This window comes from Pteropus alecto, unplaced genomic scaffold (assembly GCF_000325575.1).
Source record: "Pteropus alecto unplaced genomic scaffold, ASM32557v1 scaffold146, whole genome shotgun sequence".
NCBI classification, from domain to species: domain Eukaryota; kingdom Metazoa; phylum Chordata; class Mammalia; order Chiroptera; family Pteropodidae; genus Pteropus; species Pteropus alecto.
The window spans coordinates 9087-20770 of record NW_006442107.1 but is presented as its reverse complement, the minus strand read 5'-3'; the positions used below and the strand labels follow the sequence as shown (position 1 = coordinate 20770).

Genomic DNA, 11684 nt, shown 5'->3' with positions numbered 1-11684 from the left:
GCAGACTTGCCTTTGGAGAATGAGGCTTCAGTATTCCCAAATAGGCGGTTTTCAAACATTGCTTTTAAACTAATTTCACATCAATGTTTTTAAAGGTTGTCATATCAGTTAACTTTTTAAAATTAGCAAGGAATATTTTGTATGCACATAGTAATAGAAAGCTTATCTTGTAGGATTAGATGCAAAATATTCCTCTAGGCTTTTCCACCACCCCTATATAATTTCAGCTTCTCTCTAGCATACCCACATTGTCTTGGGTGGGTTTTTCTGTTTCCTGTGAGTTTCTTTTCTTCCTAGCACCATATGCCTGATCTCAAAGGGCACTGGCTTTAAAAGAAAAAGTTATGACTCTTTAAGTTCTACTGTTACTGTGGCCATGGCTATTGTGGATATCATATAGCTGTTGTTCCATATTAACTGACCTAATGTAAAAAGATTTGCAATGCATGTAATAATATATGTACCCTTACTACTGAAGTTGCTTTGAACCAGTTAATTGAGAAATTTTCAGAGTAAAGGCAATTCAAATTTTATAACTTTGAAACCCAAATTTATGTTGTGTTTTTAAGAACTGCAAAGAAAACCCAGCTTTATCATAATTTACTGTTATTTCTCTTCTACACAGGCCTGACAAGACCATCACTATGACTGATGGAGACTATGATTATCTGATCAAACTCCTGGCCCTTGGAGATTCAGGGGTGGGGAAGACGACATTTCTTTATCGATACACAGACAATAAATTCAATCCCAAGTTCATCACAACAGTAGGAATAGACTTTCGGGAAAAACGTGTGGTGAGTTCTTAATCATACTGTTAAATTTGTTGCTGATCTCCCCACCCACATAAAATAAGAATTAAGAAGCTCTATTTATTGTGTTGCAAGGTGTCTGTCTTTTATCACATGAAATAACTAACTTGTCACTTTATAATATTTTTTTAACTTTCTCAGCTATAAATAATATTTTGCCTAGAAAAATGTTGAGTGACACTATCGCTTGTCTCCAAAAGTATACAGGGCAACTAAGATAAATAATTTATGGGTTTATATAGCATGTTTTCTGTGAATTCTTAAGGAATCTTTCAAAACTTGAATTATTCAGGGTCTAAAAACATTAACTCTTGATCTAAGTTTAGTTCCTCAATAAGAACAAGTGTTCATTTCCCTACTCATAAGAAAGATGTTTAAAAGGATGATTGGCAAATAGCTGGAACATGAGCTCTGTAAATTCTTGCTGCATTTTTATTTATGTGTAGACTCAGCCATCAATCACTAGCTTATTACGAACAGAATGTGAGACCAATCCATGCTATTTATCCAAGATAAGGGAGTTTAAGTGAGAATCACAACCACTTCCTTCTCTTATGCTAGACGCTAATGACAGGAATAAGGATATTGTGACATGTGAGACGTGTAGCATAGGCACATAAGCCTAGCCAGATTTACTGCCACCCAAGGTATTTTTGATTGCCAAGATGGCTATGGCTTCCAGTTGATGTCACAAAATCTATTCATTCCTCAAGAACTGGGGGTGGGGGAGTAGAACAAAAGAAATGGCGGATGAGAAGTTAAATCATGGTTTTTTATAATATCCTGTGCCTTATCTGAAAGTCAATATATTGTCTTGTACTCTTAGCAAACTCACTTCCAGACCCTCTAGGGTTTTCCTGTGCCTTCTCCCCTCCCAAATGCCCCCCACTAATCGAAGTCCTTGCAAAGTGTTCCCTTTAAAATGTTTTCACTAAGCCATACTTAGGGGAACTGATTAAATATTAAAGTTGTTATGCTTTGCTGAATAAGAAGTCAAAAGATCATACTTTAAAAAATTTAAATTTTCTGAAATAACATTAGAAGAAATGGCCAGTAAAGGAATACTTGAAATACTGTAAACTTATTGAGAATTCTGTGCATATTTCATGGCTAAGTCATTCTGAAAGTCCAATTCATATTAAAAGATAGTCAGGTATTTGTAAATTATTTTACAGTTTTAAAAATGCCTTCACATTTGTTATTTCATTTAAGTTTGCAGGAACTCTGTAAAATAAGAAGAGATTATTGGTCTCAATTTGCAGATAAAAAAGTATGATTACGAGAGGTTAAATGAAGGGTTGATATTTGAACCTAGAACTTGGGTCCTAAATCTAATGTTTGCTGCCTGTGTGAGGAAATGACAGAAGGTGTCTAATTTAAGTTTGCAGTATGCCTAAATTGTGTTGAAAATCATACTCGTACTTGACATTTAAAAGTGAGAGTATATGTGATACTTCTGGGAAAAAACAGAGCAAATATTTATCCTGCACTATGAACTTTGATTATAGTAATTGAGAAAAAACATACTGAGTGAACCCAGAGAATCTGAATGCTGACGAAATCCAAAGCAGTATCAACTGATGAAAATTGTGTCTTTCAGGTTTATAATACACAGGGGCCAAATGGATCATCAGGGAAAGCATTTAAGGTGCATCTTCAGCTTTGGGACACTGCAGGACAAGAGCGGTAATACTAAATTACTTTGATTCTGGCAACAAATAGCTTAGAAAAACTCATTTTAAAGTGAATGCTGTATGTGAACTCGAAAACCAAATGATATGCAACTCTTCTTGTTTCAAAATAGACATTTGTATTGACAAATAAAAATAAAGTGTTTGTAGTTAATTACCCATAATTAGCATTGTGGATTTGGTTCAGCTTTCAAAAATTAAATTTCCAAAAATCTCTGTGAAGATTCTTGTTGCATGTTGTCTTTGTACTTTGTAATAGGAAAAAGAAATCTTCTCCAGAATTAAAGTGATTTAAGGTGGGAAATTAACACCGTGATGAGTGCTACTCGAAGAGGGAGCTGAAGGAAAGCGTGTTGTTTCTCTCCTCTCTCTTCATCCTTGTGCACAGCCTTTCTGTCCCGTGCTTTGTTCTCTAAGATTTTCGTCTCGCCACTGCACTCCTGCGAGAATGTTCTACTTCCGCCTCACTCTCCCTGATCCTCTTCTTCCACCAGGCCTGGCTCATGTTCCACCTCCTCCGTGGGGCCCTCCTGAACACGCCAACTGAAACAAACCTCCTCTTTCTTCTGGACTCCTAGAACACACATTCTACCATACCTTAAGTTAATTAATTATATCCCACCTCGTAATAAGGCAAATGTTTTATTTTTGCCTCTAACCGATGTTCTTTGATTCACTTGTGGCCTTCTCACCCCAACAAAATTATCAGCTCTATAAGGGCAGAGACCATGCTTGGTTTTCAGCATCATCTCTGATACAATGCCCAAGACAAGAGATACTCAGTAGACGGCAGTGTTGACTGGTTCGAGCTGGAGGTGCTATTCCATTATTTGATGAAAATATATTTCTTGGAGATACAAGTTTTCAAAACACTAAAGACCTCAAGTTTGTGAAGCTTTTCAGTATTAGATTAAATAAAAATTGGCAATAGATTGTCAGAGAAGATATTTAGAAGGCACATACCTCCAAATTCTGCATTGCATGTCTTAGAATGTTTATGCTTGTAAACACTTCAGTTTTTGAAATGCGTCCAAAATGTTCTCGCTTTCACTGAGTGTAAATGCCAGAGGAGGTGCCGGGCCCTCTTTGTTAGCTTTTTTGACTGTGAATTCCATTTACACACATCCTTCAACACTGCTGGTTCTTCTGAAGTCATTCCTCACAAGAATCTCTGTTCATATGTCAGTTTTGTTGTCACAAAGATGTATGTTTTATAGACCAATTTAATTCCTATTTGAAGAAGTAATATGAGAAAATGTGGTTCCCATATGTCTTCGCACATGATATGTCAGCCTAGCATGATGACAGGCTTCTCTCGTCTGTCCTCTTTAGACAGCTGCTCTATGAGGGAAATGGGGAATACTAGGGACAGTCTTGGTAACACTGGGGTTATTCATCCCTTGAGAATTTTCCATTCCGTAAGTATAAAGTGTAGCTAAGCAACAAGATAAACAATGCCTCGCACCTCAACCCTGTGTGAGGACATCTGGCAGCTTAACTCATTTAAGATAATGGTTATTGATAAAAATGATATTATGGGAAGGATAAAAAATAATACCCCTATGTAAGCCTAAAGGATACAGGGTCCAGCCTTAGTTCCCAGTGAGGGAGAAAGAGAGATAGTATGACCCTGGGATCTGTTTTGTTTTGTTTTGTTTTGTTTTGTTTTGTTTTGTTTTGTTTTGTTTTTAATGGGGTCCTAGCTTTTTCCATCCTGGAGGACAGAATGAGGTCAATGGATGAAGCTGGAAACCAATTACCTTCCCTCTGGAGTAAATCCTGGGAAGAATGGGAATTACAAGGGTCCCAGGCAGAACGGTCCAGGGATTGAGCCTGTCCAGAACAAGGGCAGCCCATCCATGTTGCTCTGGGTGCAAAAGTGTTTGCCCCCATGCGATCCTTATGACAAGTACGTTGTTAAGTAACTTTGTCATGTGCTGTAGGGGGATAAGGCACAGTCTTGTCCTCACATGAGACACATACACACAGACACACACACAGAGACACACACACACAGATGCACACACACACACACTCTTAGGAAGGGGACAGAGAACTGGCTATTTTGGTTGAGCCAGCCACACTATTGTGGTTGAGTAGGAGACAATTTTATGAGTACAGCTAGTCCACAAAGAGAGAGAACCATTCAGTAAAAGCACTATAATCTATGAGCTTCTCACAGACTGGTAGAAACAAATCACAAGACAAAAATTGAATATATTGCATAATCATCATGATTATGTCCTACCAAAGAAATCCTAATTTAGAAATAAATGGTTTTTAGAATATCTCTTCTCCCTGCTTTAGTATTAAAAGTATTCTCTTCTATTTAAATCATTTAAATATTTAATAATTTTATATTCTTTGCTCTTCTCTTTATTTCTTTCTTTTAGTTTGACAAACATTTAATGAGTAAATACTATATCCCAGGCCATGGCAGTATAATGCATAACATTAAAAACATAGCTGCTTTCATCTTAGAACTTATAGTCTATGATGGAATTTGGACAAATAACAAACAATTTTAATATTGCCTTGGAATAGTAACAGGAAAACAGAGGGTGATAGGCAGGTGTACCAGAAGGAGCCCATAACCCAGATGTGTGTGTTGGGAAGGTTGCTTAGGGGAGTGGTATTTTCTCTGATACTGTTCTGCATATACTCATACACAATGTATGAGTGAGTCTATTTCAGGTTAAAAGGGTAGGAGGTGACAAAAGCATTAAGACAAGGTTACCCACAGAAAGAACAGCATGTGTGAAAGCCCAGGGGAGAGAGTGAACTTTCTAAGAACTAAAAGAAGACCAGTACACCTGTGGGCAGTCCCAAGATGAGTCTAGATAGATGAGGAAAGGTCAGTTCATGCAGAGCCTGACAGTTTGTTAAAGAGATGAGTCATTAACTTAAGAGCGATGCATCGACATGAAAATGTTTTTAGCAGATTTGTACAATCAGTGGGAAGAAAGCAGGGAAGGGCAGGGTCCCAAACACAACTGGAGACAGGAAGCCTATTGAGAAGGCTGCTGAAATCATTATCCAGGCAAAAGATCGTGGGTTGGAAACCAGAGTAGCGGCAGGTCAGGAGATATTTGTTGATTGTATGCAGCAGGTGAAGGAGAAACAGGGTGTGGCATCCAGGAGGATGGTGATTCCATTGACAGAAAAAGAAATCAGCCAGTTTGTTTTTAGATATGTAAAGTTGGAAGTACCTTAGTTTCCTCCAAGTGGAAATATCCAACAAGTAAGTGGCCACACAGTGTGAAGGCAGGAAAGATGCAGACCTGTAAATTTGGGGTTCAACATATTGGTGATAATTGAGCCAGGGAAGTGGACAAGATTACCCAGTGAATGTTTGTAGAGGGAGACATGATCCCTTCTAATAGAGGAAACTAAAGAACCTACAAATAGGCTTAAATAGGAGACCAAAATGAAGACATTTAGGATAGGAAGTAATGTCCTTCAAATGCACTGCTTCATCAGTATAACCCAACCTTCCAGGGTCCTTATGTGTGGTCTCCGGTTTTGCACATTTCTGACCTTGAGTGTTCTTGTTTTTTCTCCCCAACTATTAAGTGTCTCTGACCTTCCCTCGATCCCCCTAATTATCTTCCTCTTCTTCCTTTCTTCAGTGTTTTCCCTCTTCCTCAGGAGACATGAATGTCACCCATTATAGTATAGCCACTCTTTACTTTAGCACCCCAAAGAGTACTTATAAAAAAGTTTTCTCAACAACGTTATTTTCCTCTGCAAAAGAATCCTCATTCCAGCGACTGACAAGTTGCGGTTTTCTGCATGTCATCATGAGCATTCATTTTCAGGCTAGCATGTGCCAAACCTTCTTCTGGGCACAGACAAGGAAGATTGAAAAGTATGAGTTAAAGTCCCAATTCTAAAGTGGCTTACACTTCAATCGTGGGACACAGGATGCCCATGAGCCAACAAGAGAAAGAGTCCAAGGAGCTGTGTAAGCAAGTGTGTGATCAAATGGTACAAACTCTGTGCATTAAGTGCTGTGGAAAATAAAGCCAAGATGTGGTCTTAAAAAGAATTTACAAGCAGATGTCCTCCCCTGGCCCTTCAGTAGTCTTTCTGCCCAATCCTAATTTAGAAATAAATGGTTTATTTCTGTAGGCTAGTCTGTAAGGGATGCGATGGAGATTTCGTATTTAAGAGAAATAGTATCGTTTGTACTGTCACCAGGATGTATGTGTGGACTAACTTTCAGCTCTATCCACTGTGCTTTCTTGGCAGATTCCGAAGCCTCACCACGGCATTCTTCAGAGACGCCATGGGTTTCTTATTAATGTTCGACCTCACCAGTCAACAGAGCTTCTTAAATGTCAGAAACTGGATGAGTAAGTGAGACCAAGTAACTTGTGTTGGCCACTTTGGGAACTGTCAGCTATATTTGCTTGTCTGCCTCACAAAACAAAACCAGACCGGGTACTGCAGATTCACCCTGGGGAGTCATGAGTTTAGTGTTTTCTGTGTCACCTTCAAAGTGGTATATATCACCCAAGGTGGCTGGAAATTATATTTCCCTTTGACACTCTTTGAAAAAGCCTATGTGGCTTTTTAACCATCTACATTTAAAGTCTTCATTACTGTGATTGAAAGGCCATTAACTACACTTGTCCAGTTAATCTGAAAGGGTTTTTTAGAACTATGTGAGATTCTACATCTACTACCTCTAACCCAGAGAGGACAGAGAAAAACAGCAGCGTTTTCTGAGAGGGTACATTGTACCTGAAATGCATGCCCTCGCATGTAGCTTACCTAACGGGTTAATTAACTAATGGGTGAATTAGATGAGAAACTTCTCCAGAGCAGACCAGCCACATGAAGATAAGGTACCATGTGTTAGCCAGCTCACACTGAAATTTTACTTTTTTTCAAAAAAATATTCAAATGTGAAGAAGCTGTGCATAGAAAACTCTATTCAATTTAGATACAATATGAAGTTAAAAGTACATAATCAGTTATTAAAGCCAGATTAATATATGTCAGCTCAGAAGAGCAGTATGTGATTTTTTCTTTACTTTTTAAATTGACATAGCACTAAAGAGAATATTTCATTTGCATTTTTTATTACTAATGTAAATTTTGATCGTAGAGGGATATTCATGTAATCCTATGTGGCTGGTGATAGTCTTGTCATTTCTAGGTTTGTCAGGGTTGTCTGTGGCCAGAGGGATATTTTTTAAAAATTGGATCATGTTATTCCCCTGCTCAAAGTCCTTCTTTCTGGGACCTCCCGTCTCACTTGGAATGAAACCCAGGGTCCTTCACCCACCTGTGAAGGAGGCCATGGTGACCAGGCCTTAAATTCCTCTCTGATTCACTCCTTACTCTGCCCCAGCTCAGGGGCCTCCTGCCAAAGTCTCTGCTGCTGTTCTGAGGAGGAGGACAAAAGGCACATTTCTGCCCGGGGGTCATGGTACTTTCACTTCCCTCTGCCTTGATTTTTCTTCTTACTTTTACAGTGTATGCAAATTATTTCATCTCCTTCGAGTTTTTATTCAAACCTTGTTTATCTCTTAGGAGAAGCCTTCACTGACCACACCATCTACAATAGTACTTTGTGTCCCTTTAATACATTATATATTAATACACACCTGACATTATTTTATATTATGGATTTCTTCGTTTACTTGTGATTTTGACCCTTTGCTACTAGAACACGAGCTCTGTGAACATGCAAACTTTGACTGCTTTGTTCCATTGCAAGAGCCCCAAAGCCTGGATGAATGTTTGGCTCAGTGTAGATGTTCAAAAAATATATATTTCCTATTTTTACATATTGTTTAAAACTAATAATTAATATATAACTGCTTTAAGTGTGAGTTCAATAACACAGTTCCTACCATAAGGGAAAATATCAACAAATTCTGACTTTCTTCATTGCTTCTCCAAATGAGTGTTTATCTTAGTATCTATTTTCTTGTATTATTTTATTTCTATACCCAAATTTCGATGTTATTATTAGATTCTGAGGAGATAAGATTATTAGATTTTTTTAGGAAATGATTTGTTCATCCTTTATTAAGGCAGATGAGACTCATTTTCTGAAAGATACTGTTGGGATGTAAAATTATTGTCATGTCTAATAACACTTTAATTTTTAACACCCAGACAATCAGTATTATAGGGTAAGCCTTTGTCTTCTTCCTTGGCAAAGTTGCACACAGCATTCCTCGAGAGAGATGTTAGAGTAATGCCTGTAACCTCAAAAACACTGATTGACAGATTTTTACCATTTCCTCCCTCCCTCCCTTCTTTCCTTCCTTCCTTCTTTCCTACCTTTCTTCCCTCTCTTTCTCACAGTGTTTCCTGGAGAAAAGAGAAAAACGAGTTACCTATCTTAAAATTGTTTCTACATAAATTTGTGGTGGGTCAAAAATACTCTTTTATAGATCATCACCTTGGACTTCAAGGGGATGGAAATGTAGCAGCCTCCTAAAGAGAAGGCCAAACTTATACCCTTCAAAATCATGTTCTACCATCTCCACTTATGTTTGAGGAATAAGTGTCATGAAGCAATATGTCTTTCTTGGAAGGCGCTTCCCCAGATGGAGGAGAGCACTGATAGGTGTTCACACAGGTGCTTCTTGTAAATTATTACTAATCTTTATACTGCGATCCGTGAGACATTTTCTCCATTTTACAGATGAGGAAACTGCAGCTGGGAAGAGCTAAATAACTTGGCTACTGTAACGCAGCTAGTAAGCAGCCAAGCTGGAGATGAACAGTTAGGGGAGGAATCTGATATGAGCAGTCATTTGACATCACTTGTTTATAACTAACTTGCTCATTCCATCTGCTTTCTTTCCAAGGCCAACTACAAGCAAATGCTTATTGTGAAAATCCAGATATAGTATTAATCGGCAATAAGGCAGACCTGCCAGACCAGAGGGAAGTCAATGAACGGCAAGCCCGAGAATTGGCAGACAAATACGGGTAAGTTACGTGGAGACGTCCTGTGACCCTGCACGCTGCTGCTTAGTAATGGCACAGGGACACAAGGTTGATACTAGGAGGAATCTCCTTGAATCAAGAACAGCACATGAATGAAAAGATCTTCCAGAGAATGTGTGTGATGTTTTGAACCAATTACTTAGTAATGATGACAGCTAACATTTACTGAATATTTATTATGTGCTAGCAACTGCTCCTAGACTTTAACTCATTTAAGCCCTCATAAGCATCTGTAGAATGTCTAGAGTTATCCCATTTTATATATGAAGAATTGAGGCATAGAGAGATTAATAACAGATGGAAGGCCATATAGCTGGAAAGTGGCAGAGCTTGAATTCAACCTAGGCAGTCTGAGATCAGAGCTCACACTATATTGTCTCTCAATTAATAGCTGCAAAACTCTAAAAAATAATAAGTGATGTGGACATAACATTGCAATCCTTATCCTAGGTAACTTAAATAGTGGATTGACAAAAATTGGGAATACCGATTACAATTATAAATTGACCTCCAAGGCAGACTTTGTTATTATTTTTTTAATTTAAAGCAGTTTCATCACACCTGACAATTTTTACTGAAGTATTCTCCTTGTGTTCTTGAAACTTTTGATTCCAAAAAATATATTGTATTCACATGACTATTCTAGTCAGATTTCTAGAGAATTGATCGGAAGTGAAATAATATTGATCACTAGTTAGGGCATTTTTATCCTCTTAATTTTCTTTTTAAACAGTGATAATGCCTTGGCTTCAAACACCTGAGTACTTCTTGTATCAGTTTTCTTGACTATAGTATGGTTATACTTACACTAGTGAGCAGCCCACCGATTTTTACTTACCGAGAAAAAACAAGGATGCTTTCCAACTTGGCCAGCAAAATCATGATCATTTCACAATTGCTCAGCCAGCCATGTTGTTGCATGTGTGATTCATTTGTACATCTTGCTTGTATCTTTTCTGATTTCTTCCTCTCAAAAATATTTGTCATCTCTTCTATGCAAGTATACTATATTTTGAAACAAGTGCAGCGACTGGCCAGAATGTGGAGAAAGCTGTAGAAACCCTTCTGGACTTGATAATGAAACGAATGGAACAGTGTGTAGAGAAGACACAAGTCCTCGACACTGTCAACGGTGGAAACTCTGGAAAGCTAGATGGGGAAAAACCAGCAGAGAAGAAATGTGCCTGCTAGATTCTACATAGAACTCATCATCAAGAGCCCCACCCAAATATTACTTCCAAAAACAACGACAAACCACCAAATCGTTGTTGAGTAGACTGTGCATAATTGCATGTCTTTCTTTTTCTGACAGAAAATCAATTTTAAGAAACCAGAATAGTCAACAGTGTTCAAATGAATTGACAGGTTGTTTCTGAGGCCCCTTCAAACAAGATCAAAGATTTTCTAATATGATCTCACCATCATGGATGTCCAATTTGTTTTTCTTAGAAATAAGATGAGTATATAAGAGAGTATACAAAGTGAAATATCAGTGAGTTTAAGTCAGAACAAAAATTACTGTGTCAAATTGGAGAAAGGGATAGGCTACCAATGAAAGAGTATAAAAAGATGATTTAAAAAAAAAAAAAGATTGGGTTTACTCCATATCTGATTTGTACTTTTAGGTTTGCATTGGGGAAACATATTAGCTAAAACTGGATACACAATAAAGAATTCTTAATGGATCAATAAGAATGGCATTACTACATATACCCAATAAACTGCACAAGAATGACTAAATTAGTGATAAAGTTATAAAAGGATGAATGTCAGACTTCTGCTAAAATGTAGGAGATTGTGTAATAATGCCATTTTTATATTCTTAATTAATGGCAGATAGACAAGAACAAGATTGTGAGTGACAAAGTATAAGAGAAATGCCCTGGGAGAAAAATGAAAGTATGGGAACATAGCAGTTGGACAAATGAAATTAAACGTATCTGTTACAGATGTCTGGAAGAGTTACTTAGCCAACTTTCACTCAAGCCAATTAGAAGTTGACGTTATCAGTTGGGATTAAGAGAATCTTTAGAGGTTTTCATTTCAAAGAAATTTCTAAAAAATCAGTTCAGTGTTCAGCTTCACATTTCATTTTTCTTAGCAAATGGTGATAGACACAAAGATTACTATTTATTAAATATCTTTTAAAATTCAGTCAAGAAAAACTATTTTGCCTTAATTTTTTTTCGATAAAATATACTAGCGA

At 37.5% G+C, this 11684-nt stretch overlaps 1 protein-coding gene across 2 annotated transcripts in view; it reads left to right on the top strand.

Moving 5' to 3' along the window:
- Window positions 1-11232, top strand: part of RAB27B (RAB27B, member RAS oncogene family) — a 50033-nt gene extending 38801 nt beyond the window's left edge. The window contains exons 2-6 of one of the 2 annotated variants that reach the window (XM_006919884.1): window positions 626-797; window positions 2413-2498; window positions 6755-6858; window positions 9337-9460; window positions 10480-11150. In XM_006919884.1, the coding sequence (XP_006919946.1) occupies window positions 645-797; window positions 2413-2498; window positions 6755-6858; window positions 9337-9460; window positions 10480-10669 (657 nt within the window). In that variant the 5' untranslated portion in view covers window positions 626-644 and the 3' untranslated portion in view covers window positions 10670-11150. Of the gene's footprint in view, window positions 1-623; window positions 798-2412; window positions 2499-6754; window positions 6859-9336; window positions 9461-10479 lie in introns of those variants that run through there. The other variant, XM_006919885.1, reaches the window with a different exon arrangement.
- The last annotated feature ends 452 nt before the right edge of the window (window positions 11233-11684 follow it).